Source organism: Apteryx mantelli, chromosome 16 (genome assembly GCF_036417845.1).
Source record: "Apteryx mantelli isolate bAptMan1 chromosome 16, bAptMan1.hap1, whole genome shotgun sequence".
Taxonomy (NCBI): domain Eukaryota; kingdom Metazoa; phylum Chordata; class Aves; order Apterygiformes; family Apterygidae; genus Apteryx; species Apteryx mantelli.
Window position 1 is genome coordinate 6,532,386 of NC_089993.1, and position 24,847 is coordinate 6,557,232.

The 24,847-nt window shown below is 38.0% G+C and overlaps 1 protein-coding gene across 8 annotated transcripts in view; it reads left to right on the top strand.

The window, feature by feature from the left end:
* Window positions 1–10,046: 10,046 nt before the first annotated feature.
* The window catches only part of RBFOX1 (RNA binding fox-1 homolog 1), a 150,065-nt gene continuing 135,264 nt past the window's right edge, over window positions 10,047–24,847 (top strand). For all 8 annotated transcript variants that reach the window (XM_013940231.2, XM_067306678.1, XM_067306676.1 and 5 more), the window contains exons 1-2: window positions 10,047–10,190; window positions 14,426–14,668. In XM_013940231.2, the coding sequence (XP_013795685.1) occupies window positions 10,158–10,190; window positions 14,426–14,668 (276 nt within the window). In that variant the 5' untranslated portion in view covers window positions 10,047–10,157. The remainder of the gene's footprint in view (window positions 10,191–14,425; window positions 14,669–24,847) is intronic.

Genomic DNA, 24,847 nt, shown 5'->3' on the forward strand with positions numbered 1-24,847 from the left:
AAGAGCAGTGAACCCTTTGTTGGTGTTTGTACCAGCTGGTTACTATACTTACCGCTTCATAAAAACCAATGAATGGGAAGTGCCGTGGTTGTGTCAAGTTCTGAAACACCTTTGCATCTCCAAATCCTGGGCCAAATGACTGAAATTGTATCCAGCCTATACGAGAGCAGTTGAAGAACTTCTCTGAATTGTAGCCTCAGGTTTCTGCTCAGAATCGTTCACAATTTTCATATTTCATATTATATACTTACGTGTAGTTACTGTAGTGTGTGTGCCAAGCAGAATAGCATTTTGTACCTGCTGTACTCTGAATTGTTACAGTAAAAAAAAAGGGGGGGGAGAATCAGATTTTTACAGCTGTCTGTAGGAGGAGGAAGCAGGTAAAATAATAAAGAAGGAGTCTGAGGGAGGCACTGGTAGATTTTGATTTAAAAGAAAAGGAAAACTAAAAAGAATCTGAGTGAGAACAGAGCAGAATTCACTGAAAGGCTTGGCAGAACAAACATAATACATTTGTAGAGGTGGACTTCTGCCTTTTAGGCCCCTATTTTGGAGTCTAAATACTGTTCATACAGATGTCCTGTGTTTTGTGGTGGACTGAGTCTGCCAAAGTACATGCTAGATAGACAGATCACTGAACAGTTCCAGTAACTAGAATAAAATTCGTGTCTCTACTGTTTTGTTGTTCCTTTTAATCTATGGCAGCCAAAAGCTGAGGCACAATGTCAGGGAAACCTGACTTGAATATAGGAGTCAAGATATTCTTAACTTGGACTTATCGGGAGGGATTTGACTCATTCGGCATGATGTGACCGGAGAGAAAGCGAGCGAGCTTTCCGGAGGCTAATTCCGGAGGATAATTCATACCATCCTAACATAGGTACCTAAGATGGATGCTAGTCGCACTGTATGGACTCTAAAGAGAGTCTAGATGATTAAAGTGACCACATCTTAAAATAGCTAAAGCCAAAAAAGATGAATTTCGCTCTTTGGGGGATGATAAGGAAGTAGGAGTCCTTCTTCTCCTTTAAAACTGGGATGAGAAGACGTATATTGTCTGAAGGATTTTACAGAAATCTCCATTGCAATTGCAAAAACTGTGAGCAGTTTTTAGCTGTCTCCACGATACATTTAATTCATTTCTGATGGATTCAATAGTGATTTTTTTTGTTGTTATTCAGATAAGCCATTAGATGTATGTGGAAAAAGCACATTTCAATAAAAACTTACTACCTTTCTGTGCTGTGTTGCTCAAACACCTTGTTGTTTCTGAAATAATACAGCCTTTCACATACCTGATTCTACTAAGTATGACAAAAATCAGTAGGCATTCGTGAGCTCATAAATTATTGTTCTTTTTTGTATGTGCTCTTAACTAGGAGAAGGCAGATGATGTTGCTTTACTCCCAAGAAAATTAGCATCACTCTCATTATACCCATTTCTGCTTCAAGGAAAATGTCTTTCCTCTTACAGAGCAGGCTTCAGAAGAACATAAGTAATTGACAGTACACATTATACTCTAACTGAGTTCAGGCATACTAGGTGTGCATTAAAAAGACAATGGAATAGATTAGTTTAGGGGTATATTGCATATCAAAATTGTTCTATACAGATATCAGAATATTAAATAAAAGGAAAAGGCTTCATAAAGCCTCATATAATCCCTCCTGGCATGGGTATATGAGTAGATGTTCAGGTTTTTTCCTTTAAGTATGCTGATATGATTAAATTTAACTTGACACAAGTGATGTACTATACCATGTGATTGTAATATTTAAAAGAAAAACCACTTTTCTGACTGAATACCTACTAGCTATAAATTTCTGTGTAGCAATATCTAATCTGAATTTCTTTTGCAGCTAGAAGCTGCCTGAATACTAACACATTTGCTGTATTCTCCATCTCACTGGGTGCACACTCAGCAAATACTGAACTGTTTCAATATTTTCAGATAGCTTATTTCATCTTAAATAACTGTTCTAGTGTAAAAGATAGTCAGTTCATTTCATGTGGATTAAAAGCAATTTTAAAGCTATAACTCTTCTTTCCTGAAATAGTCTATGCAGATGCTTATTTTCACTAATTCCAGGGCTTGGATGCTGTTGCTTTTACAAATGCTGCTGCACTGTATAAACACAAATGCTTTTGGATGCTGTTGCTGTAAATTAGCCATATGCTTCTGGTAAATATGCTGAAGTTTTTCTCAATGCTATCTCAGTTTTGGAAATGTATTTCCTTCCACTACCACTCCCTCCCCTGCACAGAGCCACAGAAATAAACTGTAAACTGAGAAAAAGATCATTTGTGTCCAGTCCTACAATCTGTATTATTTTAAAATAACGTATTGTTCAAAGCAATGCTCTGTAGCTTACCAGTGTCAGGCACTTTCAGCGTGTGGCAAGGGCCAGCTTTACAGCAAGATTTCCTGTTGTAATTATACGTTGTATATGTTCTGCTTTGTGAAGAGGGGCTAGTCTAATAAATACAGCTCTGGAGAAGATGTGCAGGAAGAAGAAATATACTTCTGCAGATTTCAGAGCAATTTTAGTCGCTGTCCCCTACAGATGGGGAAACTAAAATACAGTGACAAATCAACCGTTCCTTCCATGGTAAGAGAAGCATTCTAGAGATCTAACAACGTAGAACTTACCAGTCAGTATGGTCCATGAAAGTCTTTCCAATGGTGCAGAAGCCATTAAAGGATTTTGTTCAGTTTCTTTGGAACTGCAGATTCATTGTTGCACTCTATTAATAGATTTGTCTTTATTTTCAGCTAGTTGTGATGTGTGTTTAGAAGTATATTTTGTGTTGCATAGGCAAATTTGATTGCCATTTTCGTCTCATTGGTGAGAAGAGGTTTACCTTGCTTTAGGATTGTGGTTTAATTTGCTAACAGCAAACATTGTAGAAGTAAATAGTCACTTCTTAATGCTATAACAGCATCTTAACAAAAACATTAACTGAAGTACACAAATGATCGCAGTGATAAACAAGCATAGCAAAGTGTAGCAGAGGCAGGAAGCCAATCTTTCTGTTCCTTGTGCCCAATGATATTTTGATAGGCTTTTTAATCTTAGAAGTAAATAACATCAGACATGATGTTCCGTAATTTCATTTCAGTGCCAAAAAATGAATGCTGCCTCAATCGGTATTAAACAAGATGGCACTGCGTATTAGTTGGTCCTCACGGCTCAGGTCATCTGTGTTCCATCATAAATAACAGGGAGATGTTAAACAGAAAGGGGAAATGGACATTGTCTGGAAGCAGTGCTAACAGCTAACTCCTAGATTCTTAATATTTTTACTTTTTCTTAATAATTTAAAGATGGGAAACAGTAAAATGGTGAATCTCTTATGCTATAAAACTATATTGAACTCTATAGAAAGAGCTGCTGCTTAGTTTTAATCAAAAGTTTATAAAAGTGAAGATCACAATTCTCACCTCTTGGAAATGGTAATTATGATTTATGCATAAATTGAAATCATGAGTATTCTGTCATATTTGGTAAAAATATTGGGATCATATTTAAAGAAAAATCTGCTTGGCTAAGAGGTACAGGTACAATGCAGAATATTTGGAATTCATACATACATCCAGATGTTGTTGCATTTGATCTCTGTGAACAATGGAGAACAGATGATCTTCTTTGAAGGAAGGAGTGGAAAAAAAAAAAAAGATTATGGAATTTCAGTTGCACTTTAAAAGACACATAGTCTACGGACAATCTGTTTCTAAGGGCAAATAACTAGGCACTTCCTATTTAATATAGATTGCTTATCTGTATTTTAACACCTTTATATGTACAGAGTAAATTTGGAAGGGGTTCGGTGAATGTGCAGTGAAATTTATTCCCCCAAATTATTATTCCATGATGCACTAATCAGCCTAAGAATTTCTGTTTTGTTTCCTTGCACCTGTTTGCAGCCCCCTCAGTTGTGCTAATATAATTATTTCATAGAATCGCAGAATCATAGAAATATTGAAGGGACAGCCAGAGGTCATCCAGTCCAACCTCAAGTTCTAAGCAGGGCTAACAGCCGTGCTACATCAGGTCAGCCATGGCTTTGTCTAGCCAAGTCTTGCAAACTTCCAAGGCTGAGATTCCCCACCTTCTCTGGGTAACCTGTTTCAGGGCTGCACTACCCTCCTACTGAGAAAGTTTTTTCTAATGTCCATCATGAACCTCCCATGCCACAGCTGGTGGCCTTTTTCTCTTTGTGTATCACCTGGTGCCACAACAAAGAGATTTTGGCTCCATCATCCATCCATCATCTTTGTCACTGCCCTTCAAATAGAGGAAGCTTTTAGATTGCGCTTTGCTGGACTAAATAAGTCTCCAGCGTCCCTCAACCTCGCCTTTTAGGATGTATGCTCTAGGCTGCTGACCATCTTGGTAGCCTCATGAGTTTCTCTGCGTCCCTCTTGAACTGGAGGGGGCCAGAAACTACAATATTCTATGTGCCATACCAAATAGTGAGGGATAACAATTTACCTTGATCTGCTGGCCATGTTTCTCCTAATGCAACCTAGTATGCATTTTGGCTTCTTTGAGATGAGAGCACAGCATTGATTCATCATCAACCTGGTGTCCTCAGGTCCTTTTCAGCAGAGCTGCTGTTCAGCCAGTGGTTTCTAGGCTTGCGCACTGATACATGGTTCATGGGGTTATTTAGCCCCTGGTGCAGAACTTTGCACTTTTCCCTACTGAACTTCATGAGGACTCTGATTGCCCAATCCTCAGGTTTATCAAGCTCCCTCTGGATTGAGGCTCCATAGTTCAGTGTTATCTGCAATTTTGCTGAGGGCACGCTCTGCGTTGTTGTTGAATACTATGAGTCCCCGTATGGACCCCTAGGGTATTCCACTTACTACCAATCATGAGCAAGACATTAAGCCATTGATCTTAGTGCCTGACAGTCCAGCTAGTTTTCAACCCACCTAACAGTCCAGTCTTTCCAAAGAAGCTGTTCGAAGAGTTCAGTTCAAAGAGATGCCATGCAAGTTTGCCCTCAAATAACTGCTGCTGCCTTTCAGTCTTCGTCTGTGACGTTACTGTCACTTCAGCCTTGTCTTACCACAGATCTGAATACCTAAGGCAAGCTGCAATTTGGTGTAGTAGCCTCAGTGGTGCTTTTGTGAAGCAGCCAGAAGTCTGCTCGGCTGTTCAGGGAAACTACTGTGTTTATTTACAGTCCCAGTTTCTTGGTTCTGTCTGTAATAGTTTTTGTTGTCTATTTGTGAAACACATCACTCTTTCTGCCTGGTACTTTTTAACTAAAAGCCATTTCTTTATACATGAATAAGAACTAATTAGGTACACATGAATCTGATATGTTTTCTGCAGAACAAATGCCCTAAAAAGATGTACGTGGGTATGTGATGTAGGCTCGCTACCTTCTGAACTGCGGTAGCTAACAAAGTTGGCAAATACATTGCTATATTTTGTGGTATGTCCATTAGAAAACCAACTTTAAAAAAGGCCAGTCCATTTATTATAATCTAGGTGAGGCAGCATCTGTAAAACAACTTTGTGTAGCTATTAACCTCAGCTAGATTAAATTGACTGATTTAGATGCTTCTGGAAAATGCAGCTGTATCCAGTCCCAGTCCCCTGAGAAATTTAGTCTAACATTTTTTTGAGTAAATTTAAATTAAGATATTGAAGTCTACCTAGAGCCAAAATCCTGAATGAATTGTTTCAGCCATGTTACAAGAATTTCTCAGATTTCCAGAAATTCCAGTAAGAGCCATACACTTGCTTAGTTTCTCCTTTTCAGACTCTAATCTTTTTGAATGTTCAATCCTTGATCTATTGGTGGCATTTGGAGAAGTTTTTTGACTTAAGTCCAAGAAATCTTTATGCTCATATATAAGTTACAAAGTGGTAATAGTCTCATTGGTGTTTAAAAGGCCTGCATAGCATGATGCAGTTATGCCAAGACCAGAAGCAGTCTTGCTACGTACTTCATCTGGGCTAGTATATCTGGCTTTTCAGAAGGACTAATGCACCCTCATAAAGGAGGTCTAGTAACACATCTCTGCTGCTTCCACTGCTTGAACTATGAATTATATTTTTGTCTGCAGTTCTAAAAGATGGCCCAAGATTTCCCAATTTTGGATTGCCTCTGAGACCTGCAGGCTACATGGCTCCTGGTTGCACTGCATGTTTCTTTTTTGCACAACATCTCTTGTAGTAGCTTTGAGCTCTTTGTTAACCAAATTATGAGAACAGGTTGATGTTTTTACCATTTCCTGTAAGGGGCCTGTAATTTACCACTTGGTCTCTGTTGCCTTAAGTATTACAAATTTAAGATGTAAGATTATTAAGGTATAGTTTCTCAGGTCAAAATCTTCTATGTCAGTACAGCTTACTACATTTCGGCTGTTTTATTCTCTTTCTCATCTCCCATTGCTTGTTTCTGCCCCCGTGCTTCTGTGCATTAACCTTTCACTTATGGTGTCACAATTGCTTGTGAACTGATTTGGGAACTGATCCAGCTTTTAAAGTCCCATATGTTCAATCAGTATTGCAGTAAAAAAAAAAATTGGCTTGTGCAACCACTTCCTTAGAAGCGGAACAACAAGAAAATGGGCATACTACCTTGACTGCAATTCAGCTATAGGAGGTGGCAGTGATTTTCAGTAACATTTCAGCAGAAGAAATTGCAGATGAAATTAGAAAGCTTATATACCACTAGTAGTTATCATTAGTTTAGAGGTAATGTAGAAAGCAGAAGAAAATTCTACTTTCTGTGGAGACCCAATTGGCAAGGCAGGGTTCTTTTACACATGGTGGAAATTGGTGACTAAATGTGACGGTAATTAAGACATGTCATAGTTCACAACATTAATTTGCATTGTTTGTGGAACAATTCTAGTCTCACATGCACTGTAGTGGATGCTATGTTCGTACCCCTCTGGTTGTGGATTAAACAAATGTAAATATATATATTTTAGACAGCTTTCCAAATCCATCTTCAAGAATTGGGATATGATTCCTTGAGGAGAGAAAGCAGATTAGAAGTTGTAAATACTCCCTTCCTTGCCCATAAATGCCTTTATGAGTAAAGTCATCAAATAGGATAAAAGCAGTTTTGAAGATATTCTGCTGTTGTTGAAATCCCATCGAATCACAGAATAATGTAGGTTGGAAGGGAACTTTGGAGGTCGTCTAGTCCTAACCTCCTTTTCAAATTGCGGTACTGCGCAGCCAGATCAGGTTGCTCAGAGCCTTGTCCAACTGCATTTTGACAGTCTCCAAGATTCCACAGTCTCTCTGAGCAGCCTTTATTGCCTCAAAGGCAGACTGCTGATTCCATGTTTAACTACTTGTCCACCAGCACTCCAGCAGATCCTTTTCTGCAGAGCTGCTCCCTAGCCGGTCAGTCCATAGCCTGTACCAATGCATCGGGTTATTCTGTCCCAAGAGCAGGACTTTGCAATTTGCCTTTGTTGAACTTCATGGGGTTCTTGTCAGCCCGTTCCTCCTGCTTCTCAAGACCCTGCTGGATGGCAGGCCTGCCCTCCGGTGTATCAGCTGCTCCCCCTGTTTGGTGTCATCTGTGAACTTGCATTCTGTCACTTCATCCAGGCCTTTTATGAAGATGTTCAGAAGTTTGGGACTTGGTGTTGATCCCTCAGGGATGGCAGTCATGGCAGTCAAACACTTCACGTGTTTACAGTCCCATCCATACTTTCCCTGTTTGGGCATGAGGCTGCTGCGTCATCCTCAGTGTTCTCCAGCAAAGGTGTGGTACAGTTTCCTGCGTTGACTTGTGGGAAAGGGCAAGCTCCTTTTATAGCTTCTTTTGAAATGTATTAAGAATCAATTCTCATCGTGGAAATGATGCTTAGATAATGAAACTTAGATACACCTACTGAAAACTCCAGATTCTCCCACTACATGTCTTCTTTTTTGTCTTTTTTTTCTTCAAATTTCTGAAAATGGGGAGGAAAAGTGAGGACAGAGGAGCTGGTGAGGGAAGCCCCCTAGTTAATTTTTTTCAGACAGTATTGATTGATTGATTGATTGAACAGAAAGTTGAGCTGTAATTTAAAGGACATTCATTAAATATCTAAGGGTCAGAGAGGGAGAAAGTGGAGGACAGGCAGGAAATTTAAGTAAAAGAAAGAAAGATTTAGGTGGTAGTGGGGGAGAAAGTGAAAACAAATTGATGTGACAGGAGCATGTCTGTTTTGGCCATTGAAAATGGCAAAAGCAAGAACTGTGATGTAGGTAAAGAAAAGCTAGTGTATATAAATCATACCATCATAAGGGCAGTAGAAAGTTTCAGCAGTAACATTTGGAAAGAAGAAGGGTGCCAGAGGGAATTCTCTCTTCATATTTATCTGTACATCCATAATTCCATGTGGTCCTGAATACAGGCAGAGATCCAGACTAGGATTTAGTCTTTGGCAAGTTGTTTGCCTTCATCTATAAAATGTAAGTAACAGTATTTAACCTTCCCTCTTCACAGGGTTTTGTGATACTTAATTAGTTAGTCTGTCCCATACATTGACACAAAACAGACATTTTATTTTCAAATGAGTAGCAAGAACTCAGACTTTTACTGGAATGCAATATGTTATACATGAAGAAGATCGTAAGAAAATGTTTCTCTGTAATGGAAGTAAAGAGATGCTACTGTTGATGCTCTTGTGGTAGTGAAGAAAATCTCTTTTGCTTACTATTACTGCCTTTTCTCCTACACTCTCTGCAGAAAATGTATTTTCCATTATCATTCTTACTTTTGAGAATACCCTTCTTTTGGAAGGATATTGTTTTTTAAATGAACTCTGAATCTGTCTCTGTACTGGAACTCCCCCCCCCCCCCCAAAAAAAAAAAAAGGAGAGAGAGAGAGAGGTGGCTGGAGAACTCATTTTGTATGATTGCAGAAGCAAATGATGTGAGTCAAGTGGCCCGGTCAGATAATTAAGCTACAACAGAGAAAGCTTGCAGAATCAGTCAATTGTGATTATTGGTCCAGTGGGTTGGATGCCTGATTCCTTCTGAAAAATCTGAAGTGGCTGTTTTTATTATCATTAATTGTGGAGTGCCAGCAACAAATCTGTAAGAATTACACTGCTACTTTAAAGAATCCAGTGTATTTCAGTTGGAATATGGATGTAATGATGAATTGATGGCTGTTTATCCGCTATCCTATTCACCCTTTGGAATTAGACATTTGTAAAGAATAATTCCCCTGGTACAAGTCTGCCTTGTTTCTGAATCCTTGTACTTGTAGGCAGTCCGTGACAGGGTGCCAATAAAGGTGTAAAGGTGTGTTCTTTGGGGCTCTCGGTATCTTTGCAGCTTTTTTCTTTATTATGTAATTTAATTAGAAGTTAAATCATTTTTAAACTACCTCCGGAGTATCTAGGCAAGTTCTTTTAACAGTGAAGCATTAACTTGCTTAAAATGCCTCACAGAACTAAACCTTGGAAGCATTTGTGAAATATTTCCCCTGGTAAGCAAGTGAGTTATCGTGAAATGAAACAAAAAAGGAAACAGTATTTCAGTTGTAAGGAAGGATAAATTACATTTAATCTAAAACAGGCTACTGCAGTATACATGGTTTACTTGTGGAGTTCAGTAGCTTTAAAATAGAAGTCATCTTGCTATTAGATTTACCACATGTAGGAAGAATGAATCACATAGAAATACATACATGTTACTGTTCATTGGAGCTATCGAGAAGTCAAAGCACTGGAAGTTCAGGGGCTTTTATAACTTTGAATACAGAGTCCTAATTTTAAAATGGAAATATTCAGCTTGCAGCAACTTGCATAGTAGCATTTCTAATGTTTTCTAAACAGCTATTAATGTAGTCAAGCTGTGTTTTTTCTTCTTCTGTGTGTAATCATCTGCTCAGTGGTGCACTCCATAACTAGTAGCAGGAGACAGAGGAGTGGCCTGCTGTGATTGATGGGGCGAGGCCCAGCAAACTGCAAGAGTCCCATCTGGATTAGGTTTTGGGAGCAGTCAGATGTTGAGAGGGAGGTCAGTAAGCCTTGCATTAGCTCCCCCTCCTTCAACACCCCGATCATCCACACTCATACACACATTACAGTGCTCCTCACACACCCTCATCCATAATTGATGCTTGCTTTGGGCAGATGCTGTATGGCCTGGGACTAGAGCAGCTGCTAAGTTTATGGAGGATAAAGGGAGCAGGATGGTACAGCAGGTATTTTCACTTTTATTTTCACTTGAAACTCTGATTTTAGTCAAGCCAGGGCATTTCATATATTCAGCCGCACCACTGCGTGCAAGACTCTTCTAATACATGTTTTGTTGCTTAAGTCATTCTGAAAGAAGGCGAACGACAGCAGTGATTATGTGTCTCTGCTGTGCTTGATGTATCTAACTGAACTGTTCTTATAACCAGCAGGTTTACAGAGTAATGTTGCATTTTTCTTCTTTGTTTCCATGCCCTGAGGATATGATGCAGTTTGGCTCATTTAACTACAGTATGAGAGGCTTTCTCTAAATGTGAAATACCTCTTGCCAAAGAAACAAAACACACCGAACTGAAATAGAGTAAAACAAACAATAAACTGTTAGTTAGACTTTAAAATGCAGGCAGCTAGAAAGGTTTTCATTGAATAAATACAGGTTTATGCTGCAAATGTGTTTTTAAGAAGGAACACTGCATAAGTAATATTTTCTGTACTGTCTTTTGTGTACAAACATAACAAGCTTGCTTTATTACATTTTGACACTTTTCATGCTTTTTTTAATTATGAAATCCTTTCACAACAGAAGATGCTGAAAAGGCGTGTTGAGATCTGAGATACTAGGAGCATTTTTAAATCCTAAGCTTTTCTTCAAATGGAATAATATATACGGAATACGAACAACTTCACTTACCTACGTTGTCAGAACGCTCTCTTGTTTTGTTCTGTGAAGTTCAACATTTAAGCAGAAAGCAATAAAGTTGATTTTATACGCTGCCACGTAAAGCATATTTTTCAATTGAAATGTGGTTTTCATTAAATCTCAGGCCAAAGCATTTAGCAGAGCCTGACTGTCTGCCATCCTTTGTTCTTCTTTCGGTTGCCAACAACTACTTTATTAAAAACCATGCACAAAAGTGAGCATTAAAGGGTCATTTAAACTTAAAGTAAAGCTACTTGGAATGGAGTCTGAAATGACAACATCTGCGTAGTCTCTCATGCCTACGTTGTATCAAGCAATGTCTGTGTACTGTCAGCTGCAGTTTTGAGATTCCTCCAGTACCTGAGTTCGTAGGCTAATTTAGGATCAATTTTTCCTGTTGCTTTCAGGGCCATTTCGTATTCTCAACTTAATGCCTTAGATCTATTATTTCCTTTCTTTCATTTTAATTCGCTTTATTTTAAAGGGCACAATAATGTGTCGTTTTAGATGACCATACCTAAGGAATTTCTGGTTTATTAAGATCCATTCAAATGTAGCTGAGTTTTGCGTAGTCTGGAGTTTCTGTCAACCACAAGCATATACAAATATCTATTAGGTTGAACTGCATTGTTCTTAATGTAAATTCATATTTTAAACTTCTGGTGCGATACACATTTTAGTAGTAAACAACATGTTTATACGTAGGTGCTTTTATACTATATTGTAATGCTGTGTCTATTGAGTTCACTATGAATAAAAAATTCACATTAATTTTAAACCTAAAGAAGTCTACTGTAGTCTGCTGCTTTTAAGAGAAGAATAGCTCAGGTTTATTGCTATTGTCGTTTTAAACTTCTGGCCTACAGTAGAGCATGCAAGTATAATACCTTTAAGTTTATTTTTTTCTTTCTTTCTTTCTTTTTTTTTAACAGACAATTTAATGAATGCATAATGCCTGGGCCGATAACCTTGCGTGCCAGTTTCCTACTCTAAGTATGCTGGGGGGGGTTTATGGCAAGGCTGTAACCCTTTGAATCCTTCATTGTTTATTTATTTATAACTGGGGCCCCTTTAATAAGAGATCCAGCCCTCACCTTAACAAGTCTCATCAATGAGGTAGAAGAGTCTCAGCAGTGCGAAGGCGCAGAAGGTTCCAGTGCAGTGTGCCATTTTATGATAATTCTAAAAAGCGAAGCATTTCAAGTTGCTGGTAAGAAATCATATAACAGCTCAATGTTCTTAATTAAATATTAGCTGTAATTAGCACTAAGTGTGAATGCTTCGAATATTAATTAGGGTCTCCTGGAACTGCTGTCAATGTTAATGAGAAACAGTGGGGGTCTCAGCAACATCTGTTTTCGAACTCAAGGTAGTATAAAAACCTTTAGATGAAATGCACCTGGACATTAGCTCTTGGTCCCGTCGTTGCCATTATTGTTCCTTTCTAACATCTGCTGACTCTAACGCCATGGTTAGCATCTGACGTGAAGGAATAGCTTACAGACCGGCAGTAACCAGCTACTGGCTTTTGAAGCCAGCACAGTGAAAATAGTTATATAGGAAGAACTTCAAGTTGCTGTTATTCATGGCGCTTATTGAAGTCCATCTTAAAACAACTGATGTAAAAAAAATCAAGGCCCCCATTCTCCTCCCCCCAAAAGTTTTTAAAGTACTCCTTGAAAATCTAATAAATCTCTCAGGTGGAATCCATTCATTGCTGCTTGTTATTTCATCTCAGGTTGTTTGGGTTTTTTTAACAGTGAGAAAATAGTAAGTACAAGAAAAAGAAAGGGACCTTACAATTTTAGCGCAAGAAGGTATAGGTATACTCTTACTAAATTGAAATTACAAGGATTTTTAACCTCTATTGAAATTTAAGTCATGACAAGTTTCAGTGCAATAATAACTTAAAAAATATTGTAGATACATACAAATGAAACTTCCTGACTTAACCCTGTGAAGTAAATCATAGTAGGTAAATGCCACTGTGTTCATTTTAAACTTGGTTGAATGAGGCAATGTAAACTAGCTGCTCAGGGCCATGCACTAAAATGGCAGCAAAGATGGGATAAAAATTAGGGAGGTTTAGTTGCCTGCTATAATGCTTAATTTTCTAGGGCACAGTGCCTTTTCAAAGGAAAATGTAATTTTCCCTTCTAACCCTGCCATGTACCCAAGGCTTGTTCCTGTGCTGTGATTTTTCAAATTTTTGAAAGCTCCTGAATTTAGGCCCAATTCAAGTCAGATCACTGATGTCTGAATTAGTTGAAAGTGGCTGGAAATGTCCTTAGGTATGAAATGCAAAAGAATGACTTTTATTCTTCCAGTCTAATTTGAATTCAGGAAATCAAGAACTTGTGAGGACAAAGAAACAAAATCCCTACAATATTCCTCTGCAGATACTTGTACATGCTGTGGTGGGAGAATGACAACATATTTTAAAAACTTGTTTAATTGTTATTGATTGATTTATTTTTACATTACTTGATATTTATAGGGATAGCTTTATCTTGCAAGCCAGTTAGTCTGTCTAGGAACAGTGTAGGATTCTTTATAGCCCTCCGTAGTCCCTGTATGGACGGCCTCTAATGCTGTGTCATCTGTAGCATCGTGCTTTGAGCGTCTTTTAAATATATGCTACCAAAGTGTTCTCTATGCTTCCCCCCCATTATCGTTATTTGGTATGAGTAGAGCATTTAATCAGAAGCCTGTAACTGATAAATTAACAAGTTTGACTTTCCACTGTCATATCAAACATAAAAGCAGATCAAACTATCTATAGAGATGAGGACATTTGTATTTTAATTGTACAGGTTTATTGTAATATGGAAATGAAATACCATTGTCTTCAAATTTTGGTAGCTTTTAAAGTTTTTAAATATATTTATTTTGACATCTTACAGTGTAGAATTTTTCTTTTATGTTAGCTTCAGGTTTTAAATTGGTGTATTTTTAGATTCAAATATTTAATACTGTGATTTCCAACTTGAATCGCATCATTGTTTTACATTTGTGCAGTGCAGTTGCTCAATACAGTGTACCTCAGAGTAGTTCTGAATATCTAACAGAGCGTTATTTCATGTAAATATTTTCAAGTATGTGAACAGTATATGCCCAAATTCTGCTGTGTGTATGTTGCATGTATTGTGTCCTGAAAAGAGTAAATCATAATTGATCATAGACCATGTGCTAACTTTATCACTTGTCTGTAATGACAGTTGCACTCAGTAACTTTTGGAATAAGCTGAGCCCTCTTCCAAGTTTGAGTTGAGGCATTAGTTCAGGCAGATTTCACTGACCTTTTGCAGTTAAAGAATAGTCTACAATTAAATGAAACTGCTGTTCCCTGGATGTTTCATTGTAATAAGATTGAATAGGGTGAGCAAAACAGGGATTTAATTCAGATAGGAAATATTCTCCTCAAGAAACAAACTTTGTGCCCTTTTCAGGCCAGCAATCTTGTAGGATATTACCATCACTTTCTAGATTATTTTGTCTCACTCCACATTTCTTCTTCCTTTTTTTTCCCTTTGCTCTTTACAGGGTAATCAGGAAGCTACAGCACCTCCTGACACGATGGCACAGCCTTATGCCTCGGCGCAGTTTGCTCCACCTCAGAACGGCATCCCTGCAGAGTACACAGCCCCGCATCCCCACCCAGCTCCCGACTACACCGGCCAAACCACTGTTCCAGAGCACACGTTAAACATGTACCCTCCTGCCCAGACACACTCGGAACAGAGTGCAGCTGACACAAATGCACAAACTGTCTCCGGCACAGCCACAGTAAGTCGAGGTTTCAGCTATTTTTAAAGCTGTACATTTCAAGTTACATATACATTTATTGGTAACATTTATTCTTGTGTTACACTTAATAGCTTTACACTTGATTTGTGTTAGGATTGCTCACCGGTCTAAGGTTGAAAGCCTGTCTAGGTATTTCTTTGAACTTGGATAATATTATTTTTCTGCTCTTGGAACCTCTTACGAACTGTGGGAGCTTGGTAGAATCTGTTCTTTCCAAATTCTTTTTCTACAATATCAGACTGACAAAATGATTAATGGCAAACCCATGAATCACATAATAATGTTTGACTAATTCTGTTCTGGAAAAACATAGGAGAAGAGTGTTTGTTAACATTTATTTGAAAGAAAAACAGTAATTTATTTTGTTATTTTTTCATGGCCTCTGTATTTTTCAGAAACACTTTTGAGTAGAAGTTTTTTTATAAAAATGTTGGTTGAATGATACTGTATTGAAGTTGCACAGCGATGTGACTATGTATTGTGAAGAGTATGTCTGCAATACTGTATTTTCCAGGGAAATAGTTTGTGCTGCTATTAAGAAAGTTGTGTGTAGGACTGGACAGTGTTGAATCACAGAGCAGAAACCAGTCACTGGAGTTAGCAAGCTATGAATGGCAGTTACTCAAAATAGTGATTTACAACTAAGAAAAAGACTTAGATGTTTCCCCGAAGTGTTTGTCAAATAATTATTGAATCATGAAAATGTTTATGCAAGTTAAAAAGGGAGTATGCTTCTAAACTGGTTTTCTTTATGATTTATTGGTGTAAATCTAAGTTACAGAGATGGCCAGTGTTTGATGTTCAGTATTACTCCTCAGTATCAAAATTGCCTTCAAGTCCTCCTAAAGTTTGATCTCTTCATAACGTACTGAGATGAAATTCCAGATGCTGAGGCACTCATATGTTGAAAATATCACTTAAAACTCTTCTGCTGAGGACAGAAATGGTAGACTTTTCCTTCTGCTTGAATTAGGTAGTTCTGAAATGTCATGAATTATGCAAGAGACTCAGTGGATGGTCCTACCTTGTAATTTAAGTCACAAATTTCACACTTTGATAGTTTAGTGCTTCTGTCTTAATCCTAGATCAGAACCCAGGATATCCAGTGCAGATGGTTGGCAGATTTCTGAACTTGCATTAAGTGTGTAGGATCCAGCACAGATTAGAAAGCACACTGCAACTGAGCAGACATTTGGAGCAGCCCTACATGTCCTCATCGTCCTTGCTGCAGCCATGCTCCATACCTCGTCTCATTCCCCTTCCTCCCCTGTCACATATCCTATGTGAAAGGTTTCATGCATTAGGGCAAGAAAAAAGGGAAAGGCCCGGATCTGGAGGATTCAGGGTGGAATAGTCTTTGGGGAAACACTGCCTGTTATGAAATGACTTCTTGAAAACAGTCTTTTTCAGCAGCTGTAGGTTTCCAAGACACCTTTTCCTGCTTGAATAAGGAGTTTCTTCCTTCAAAGTCTCATGAGAATGCTACTCTTTATGTGCTGGGGAGGATGAAAAGCATGTATTTTTAAATGAGTGGTTCCGAAGGTTTATATGTATCTCGCCCTGTCACTAACATCTTTATATGGATATGAACAAGAAAGAAAAACAATATCATTATATTTTTTGTATCTAGAAGATTAGGAATTAGGAATCTAGAAGAGCAGGTCACTTCTTTCTGATGTTAGCGTGAGATGATTTTCAAAAAGAAGGAAGGCCTTGGATGTGTAAGGGATAATTGAGAAAAAGAGCATACAACAAGGCTCCTCTTTACTCCCATAGTAAAGTCATTGCAGATATATCGGTATCAGGCAAGCCCATGTCAATTTTGTGCCTCAGCACATTCAAATAGATATACTTAAAAGAAAAACAGCAGCAAAGAATATTCCTTGCTATTGTCATGAATTGTGGATGTAATCGTTAAGACCCCTTCCTGTAAGGAAACTCACTGTCCTTGTGAACTGCACAGTTCCGGGGTTTATGCAATAAATCCCTTTAGTCTTTTAATTTCTGAAATGATATCTCTCTATTGCACTGAGTGGCCCTTTGCTCCAGTAACACGAGAAAGGTTAAGTGCGAGAGCATCCTATTTACCTGTATCCCTCAGGATTATATACAGCTCTACAGTATCCCTCTTACTCATCTCCGTGTTAACTTCCTAGTTCTTCCCAGCTTTTTAAATTTTCATGCCATGATCATTTTTGTCAACTGTTGTTGAAAGCCACTGTCCTTGGTTTAGAGGGAGAACTCTAAGCTGAACAGATACTCCACAAGAGATTGTATATTGATTAACAGTATAATTGTTTCCATTGTCCCTGTCTCACTTTTTATATCCTACTGTTTTGCTTGCTCTTCTGACCCCTGCTGCACATTGAACAGTTCACTGTGATGCCCAGCTCTGCCTTTTCCTATTATTACGCTGTTGGCCTTTTTACCATTCAGTTCTGAAGTAAAAGACTGTCCGTGTTAAAAATCAACGGTAAAATGTTGATGCGAGTGGGGCAGGAGCTCACCCCCAATGACATGGCTGTCAATTTACTACTGTGTTCTCTCATCCTCTTTCAGACTTTTCAGTTTGAAGTTTCTCTTTATCAGAAAAGTCAGGTATGCATTTCCTCAACATCTTGCACAGCAAAGACTGATGAAAAGAAATCATGTGGATTGTCTGCAATGTCCTTATCTCCTTCAAATGCTCTTTCAAACCTCGCTTCAGCAAATCCAATGATTCCCTTGCGAATTTGCTGCTTCTGATATACTAAGAGGTTTTATTGTTATTTGTTTTTGTCTTCTTAGCTATCTGTTCTTCTTATTTCCTTTTAGCCTTCCTAATATCCAACTTGCATTTTACCTGTCATACTCCTCCCTTCTGGCTCCACTTGGAGTGAATTTCTATTCCCTGAAGGATAGCACTTCAATTCTAGTAACCTTTTGTATTTTGCCAATTTAGTATACTTATTTGTTCTTTTTGTTATAGATCCTTTGCTTGCCTTCCCGTTTCCTTTCTTACAAAGGAATATGCATAACTTCTTTGTTTAAGAAGCTCCCATGCTGAGCATAAAGAATTAATTTCCTTACTTTTGACTTTATGGTATTTTTGAGAAGTTAGAAAAGAAAAGTGTATTTTTTCCCCCTAAATTTTAATACTATGTTGAAGGCTGTTGATACTGTCCATTCCTGGAGAACAATGCATTGCAAATAGAAGTTTACAAGAAGTGTGTTCAGTGTGGATCGGCACTGTTCAATGTAGCCTTGACAGTTAAAATACTACTTATGAGTTGAACTTCTACAAATTCACAATCAAATGTTGTTTGCACAAATTAATAATAGAAATTTGTTATGCTGTGTCTCATTAGCATCAGACTTCTTAACACGCTATAGACGTATATACAGATCAAACTCAGGCAGAACCCCACTGATTTGAGAAGGGCTTTGTAATATTATGAGGGTCCAGCTGTGTACATCTCTTTGTGAGATGTAGTTTTAATAATATATGTTTTTATTATGAAATAGAACTTTAACAGTACCATGTCAATAGTGGAACTCCATGTGGTCTTTTTTTTTGATGGAAAAAATGCTTTTGTTTCTTTCCTGTGCCCATTAGCTTTCTGAACAGTTGATTTCTAGTCTTCAAGAATTTTAAGGGGAAGTGATATGGGGGCACAGTGGCATTTGCTTGGTAGGTTCCAATATTTTTACACTGTTCACTTTCAGTAAGTTGAATTATGTACCTTTAAAAGAAAAATAATTGATTAATCATTTACAAAAGGATACTATTGTGATTAATGTAGACTAGACAAGCTATTGGAAGGAGGACCAATTTCTGATTTTTCATATTCACGTGCATACTTACGCGCATTTGAAGCTGTATATGCCCTTAAAAATAAATGTTACCATTTTGAAATATGAAGCTTAGAAACTGCAGAGCAATTTCCTTGTTTGTAGAACTGCTACCAGAAGTGACTTGCCTCACCCCTAAACGACTTAATCCACACTAAGCCTAGATACATACTCTGGCTTATTCTGTGTGTCCCATTTTCTTTCTTTTTGTCTGAAAGAATCACACATTGAAGCTAGAGCTCACATTGTGTCTTGTGCAACTCAAACCACAGAAAAGATATAAATAATAAAAATAAGCAAGTTCTGTGAAACTTCCCTTGAATCCTTTACTGCAGTATCGAGAGTGATCCTGGCCCAGCTGAAAACAATGGCAGTTTCCTCATTCAAACTGAGCAAGATTTCAAGCATCATCTTTGTTACAGGTTTGCAATTTTGTGCACATTAAAGTGCTATTAAAATAGTAAGTCTGTAGACTTGATTTCTTAATTAGTAGAATCTATAGGCTTTAGTAAATGTTTCCTGAGTCTTGTTTGGTCACTCAGAGCCTTTCAAAATGGATGTAAAATACTACCAAGCCAAAATGACAGTGATTTAAACTGACCTTGACTTGGTGCAGGACATTAGTGAATACAGCCTTACAGAATATGTAGTGTTTTCTATATGCTATGCAAGCAGACAAGTCTGAGCAGAAGAGAATGTACTTTTTTCTTTGATTAAAGCTAAAATATTTTGTTGTGAATTTTTTATGAAGGCATACTTCTTTTTTCTCTCAGATTTTACTTTTTATAAGAAAACATTGCATCAACCCTTTATACATTGAACTTCTCCAAAAAGCAGACACAAAATCTGAATAGAGTGCTCTGCGAACCTTTCATCATTTGTAGCACGGACTTTCTGCGGACTCCCAACTGGTTTGGGCATCTTTAATTAGTCTTTGTTTATTGAGCCAAGCTACCTTGACAACAAGCATGCCATTTTCCTTGGATTTCTCTTCGTTTCATTCCAGAGTTCCTTTCAGTGAAGAAACAATATTTTCTCTTACTTGCTTTTGCTCAAATTGACTAGCAAGCACTTTTCAAATTGCAGTTAAGAAGTATGGAACTTTCTGACTTTGTTAAAAATTTTGCTTTTCTGCATGTTACGCTTAACTACTTCAAGTGTAATTTCACGGATGTCCTTTTGGCAGTGAGGATGGGGAGTAAAAACTCTCATGTACTTCCAAAAAGTCTGTTTCCTAGTGAAAATAATTTTAAACATCATTTTGATAAAATAGTGTAAAGCAGGTTCTGTTAGAATAAATGTTGGACATGGATGTGGTTAGATTCTGTGCATAAGGTTTACTAATACTTTGTTTTGATGTTACGAAACAGGAGAAAACATACAGGGTGAATGGGAGGTAAGCAGTGTTTAAAGACAGGATGATTTAACTGAAACACTGTAAAATCATCTGGTAATAAGATACTGTCAAAAGTTATTTTGAGTCTCCTCTGAATAATATGGTTTTCATCTTTTTGGATCAATATATTTGTTTAACTTTCACCATGGAAGTAGTCCATCTGAGCATGTGAGTAATCAGTACTCCTCCAGTACTGGGTTTTCGTGTGAGCTTGAGTGCTGGTAGATTTTGGAGTTCCATAGCATCAAATGTGCTTTTAGTTAGAAACAAAAACAGTAAATTGCTTCTTTCAAGATGGATGGATCTGTGATAACAATGTTATAAAATTATGATAGGAGTAATATGTGGCAATTTTTCAAACTGACTTTGAGTATTGTTTTAAATAGTATACCTATTTTAAAGACTTTTAAGTAAGATATTTCTGATCATTTTATGAAATTATGAAATCACCTTCTGCATATACATATATATGTATATGCACACATATTTTATATATATTTCAGGGAGTAAAACTTGTTCAATGTTTGCCAGTGGTTTTTATGCCTGACTTTCATTGAAGTCAGTGGGAGATGTGCGTGTAAATGTATAGGGCATTAACTGGGCATGTGTAAGAAAGCAGGTAATAATAAAATAAGTTTTGTTTTTCTAGTGTTTCCTATTCTAAAGTGTAATGTACTAATAATAGAAATTAATAATATGGTATGGTAAATATCCAGTTTCTAACAGTGTTCTGTGTTTCTATGTATGTGTGTATATAAAGAAAATGCTCTAAACTTAACTCTGATTCTGCATTAGAGAAACCTTGATGTCATTCTGTAGTCTTTCTTTCTCAGACTGCAGTTTCATAAGGTTTCACAAGCTAAGAAGCCTTCGATAAAAATGTGTGCTTGGCCAGAAGTCCTTCAGGGAAAATGCAGGTGCTTCCAGAAGCAGTGTTGGTGATTCAGCGCATGGCGCCCTTCCCTCTAAGCTGGTTCTGAGTCAATACCCAGCGTGGTGCTAGGGGATGCAGCACTGCTGGAGTCATTTAAAAGATGTAATGTAGCAGTCTGGTTGTCTGCGATCATTGAGGATGTCACAGTATTTTTCACACAACCCCTGTGTTTTGACTAAATTTCAGCTTGGTTAATTGTGGTCCCTTTACCAAAATTTCTCCTGTAGCATCCACTGAACTTGATGCTCTTCTGCATGAGAACAACTGGTGTACTAGGTAACCCTGCCTGTTGTTACCGTTGCCCTTCTTTACCCTCCAGATTTTATATATTGCTGGAGATCTAATGGTTTGAAAATCAGATGGTTTTTTTTCCTGGTGTTAGTTATGTCCAGCTTTGTGCACTTTTTAGTCATGTTGCAGAAGCCATCTGTTCATACAGACATTTGGGAAGGCCTAGTGATATTGTGCGCTGAAACATCGTTTGCGTGTTTAACTCAGGTGTTTGGGGGATGAGAAAGATACGTGCCCTTTTTTGTACCAATTTCTCTGTTGTGCTTTTTAATTTGGGGAAGAGAACTGACAGTAGCAAGTACTTACAGTGAAGTGCATTATATAAAGCCATATTATTGAGATGGGTGGGTAGATTGCTGCTGTAGTTTTCTACAACATATTTTTATTTCTTGTTAGCTGTTTTTTTCCTGCTTTGATCTTTATGTAAGTGATTGCTGTTTGGTTCGGAGTTTTTTTCTCCTTACTTCTCTTGCTTGCTCTTTTCTTCTTTGTCTGTCTCCTGAGGATGCGGGCTACACTAACTCTTTCAAGAAATTCTGTTAAACAGAAGGCCATATCCTACTTGGCTTGGAGATAGAAGTCCATCAGTTGTTCTTGTTCTTACAACAGAGTGTCATTGAAGTAGAGATTTTTAAAACAAAGTTGTCTGTAGCTTGCTGGTTTATCATGTAATTATGGTTGTGCTCATTACCCTTGAGATGAACTTCATTGAGGTCCACCGTAAGAAGAAGCTTGTAAGTTCACTCCCAATGAACTGGAGGAATATCTCTGTAACAAGAGACACACTTTTCAGTATTGCTGAGCTCAACTGCTACTTGTCTCTGGATTTGAATATTCTGCTTCTGCCTAATAGGTTTTCATAGTACACATGGAATGTGGATCTTGTGGATTGGGAAGAAAAAGTGACTTGCTTACCTTTGTGTGTAGTTCTCTCTGGGAAGCCCTTGGAGCAGAATTAGAGTAGAGATAACCATGTCCATCATGTCTCTCAAGAAAAGCACTCAGAGGACTGTGCTTCCTCTCTGCAGAGGAGCCAAGAACCTTTCCCCAGGAAGCTGCTGTCTTCCAAGTCAGATTTCCCCATGTATTCCAAACTGCTGTCAGCGACCCAGTCTTTGTTCTATTTCAATTCCATATTTTTTTCTATAGATGTTTGCCAGCAGCATGCTAGATATTTGGTAATACTTTGACAATTGTTACAGCAGTGTTTATTCATCTAAATCATACCCTGCTGATGCAGGCTATTGTATCAACATGGTCTGCTATTTCTGTTATTATCTACTAGATTTGGTCCTAACTGCTACTTGAACAAAGTATTTCAAGGAGCTTGTTTCAACACCCCAAGTGCTTCAGAGCCGCAGAAGCAAGCAAGCTAGTCTAGCTCCTACTCTGCAGCATAGTGAAGAGATCAAAACTGACATCCCAAATAGATAACATAAGGCTGTGCTAGGCTGGTGAGGCACAGTAATGACTCGGGATCATAGACTGCGTTACTTCTAAGAGGCTTCCTTGTGGAGAGCCCCGCATGTAAACTTTGTGACTGTACTCCATGTCTATTTCTATGCTTATGCTGAAGAGCAGCGGTAGCATATTGCTCACTTAAGCAGCTGGATGTGTCAGTGCATGCTCTCAAATAGCTTCTTCTCAAGGATTCACAGGACTTCAAACTGACTGTTTTCTATGAGGCAGTTAAAAACTGTCTGCTTATATACTTACTTGTCTTCCCTGGTAAGAAAATACCACCTTTTTTCTGTGTTGCTGAGTTAGTGACTTAGGCTTTGCTCCCAGAAAGTACTTGTCATCTGTCAGTGGCTATCCGTTGGGAGGAGAGCAGCTGTATGCAGCATTGTGGGCAGCTTGTTGTGCTATTGCATGAGCATCAGTAAGTCTTCTGTTCTTCTGGAATCTCAGTCCTTGCATCTTTGTGATAAAGACAGCATCTCAGCTTCTTTTTCCTTTTGGTCCTCATAGACAGCAGGAAGGGATTGCAAGTGTGATACTGAAAAAGAAGACAAAAATGATGCTTATATTTTTTGAAATATATTTTTTACTTGGGATTTTAACTTCCTCTCATAATTTTTGCCTTGGTGATAGTGTAGTAGTAAAGCTGAAGCCCCCCAGAAATGGGGATAAAGAAAGCAGTTATGCTCTGTCTTCCGTAGTCATGCTCAGATAAATCAGTTGGATGTTATTGAAGAGCCCTCTGAATGTTCACTGTGGGGCAGACTATCAGTTGTTAGATCACTTGAGCAGGTAATCCCAGCCAAATCTAAGGCAGATTTAACATAAAAATATTGCAGGGTCCTTTTCCATTATGCATTCAACCAGAGACTTAGTCATATTAGTCCAGCTTGAAAAGTTTCTTCTGATAAACTTTCCTTCAATACCAAATAATTTTTGATCTCCCAAATGTAATTGACCAATTAAATGATTTAAGATTTGCTTCCTGCTCGGTCCTGAAAGAGTTAACGATAGCGTTATCGGAATCTTCTTGCGTTTTGCTCCCTATACCAATTGTGTGTGTTTTATTATTGACTTTTTCATCTCTCTCAGCAGTCTAAGTAGCTGTGGCATCCAAATGCTTTGGCTGTGCTTTGGGTTCTGATGTCTTGAGAAAAACATTTGTTGCATATTTTGCTGAATAAACAAAGCATAAATTTCTAAGGGGACCTTGCTACAATGAAATAGCTAATTACAACTTACATTGTATTTGACCTTCTGCATCTTTGTTTCACATTATAACATGGTAATTAAAATTGATCCTTATTTATATGGGGGATTTTTTTTGCGAAAATTAGCACTCGTTTTCACTAAATACAGGAGTGGCTGTGCTAGGTAAGGTAAGACTAATGATGTTTTCCATTCTCTTGTAATTGCCATGCAAATGATAGTTCATGATGTGCAGCTTTATCACAAGTTGTTGATTCCTCACTGCAACAACTCTTTGTAATTCTAATATAAGCTCATATATTGCCAGCAGCACTTTGCACAAATATGTTGGTAACTTCTTTGTTAACCGAGAATGTGCCTAGGTCCTTGCTTGTGAGAAGCTGACTCTTCAGCAGAAAGGTCAGAATGGTAAGGTAGCACAACTAGATGGAAAACTAACAAGGTTGTAGCCAAAAGCTATGAAGATCGAAAGATCATTCAGATTGGCTTCCTGCTCTTCTTCCTTAAATCATAAAGCTCAATTTCAGTTAATGTGACAGTCTTTGCCCAGGGTTACGCAATAGCTAAACTTATTCTGCTGTGTGACTGCAGGTGGGTCTCAGTTGAGGATGGTTTAGTGGCTTATCACCCCCCAACCCAACCCACATTTTTTTTTCCCAATCCCTATTTATACTTTCAAATTTCTGTTCTCCTCCCACACAGCTCTCTCTTCAACTTTCCCACCCACCTACTCACCTATTCACAGAATTATTTTAATTAAATGTTATTCCTGTATGAGATTACTTAGCACTTCTCCCTGCTTAATGTTCTCTTTCTAGGGTCAGTATAAAAGAGTGACTTAAACCATTTTCCTTTGCCATCCATCAATATTAGTAAGGCAACAGCAACGCACATAGGCCTGTCTTGGCTTACCTAACAGCTCAATCCAGCCATAAGTTTGAGGCTGTTTTACAGTCTGCAAATGACATGACAGGTCCAAATTCACGTCACTGCAGGCAGAAGTAGATAGAGGACAATTTTCTTGTTAATTAGATCT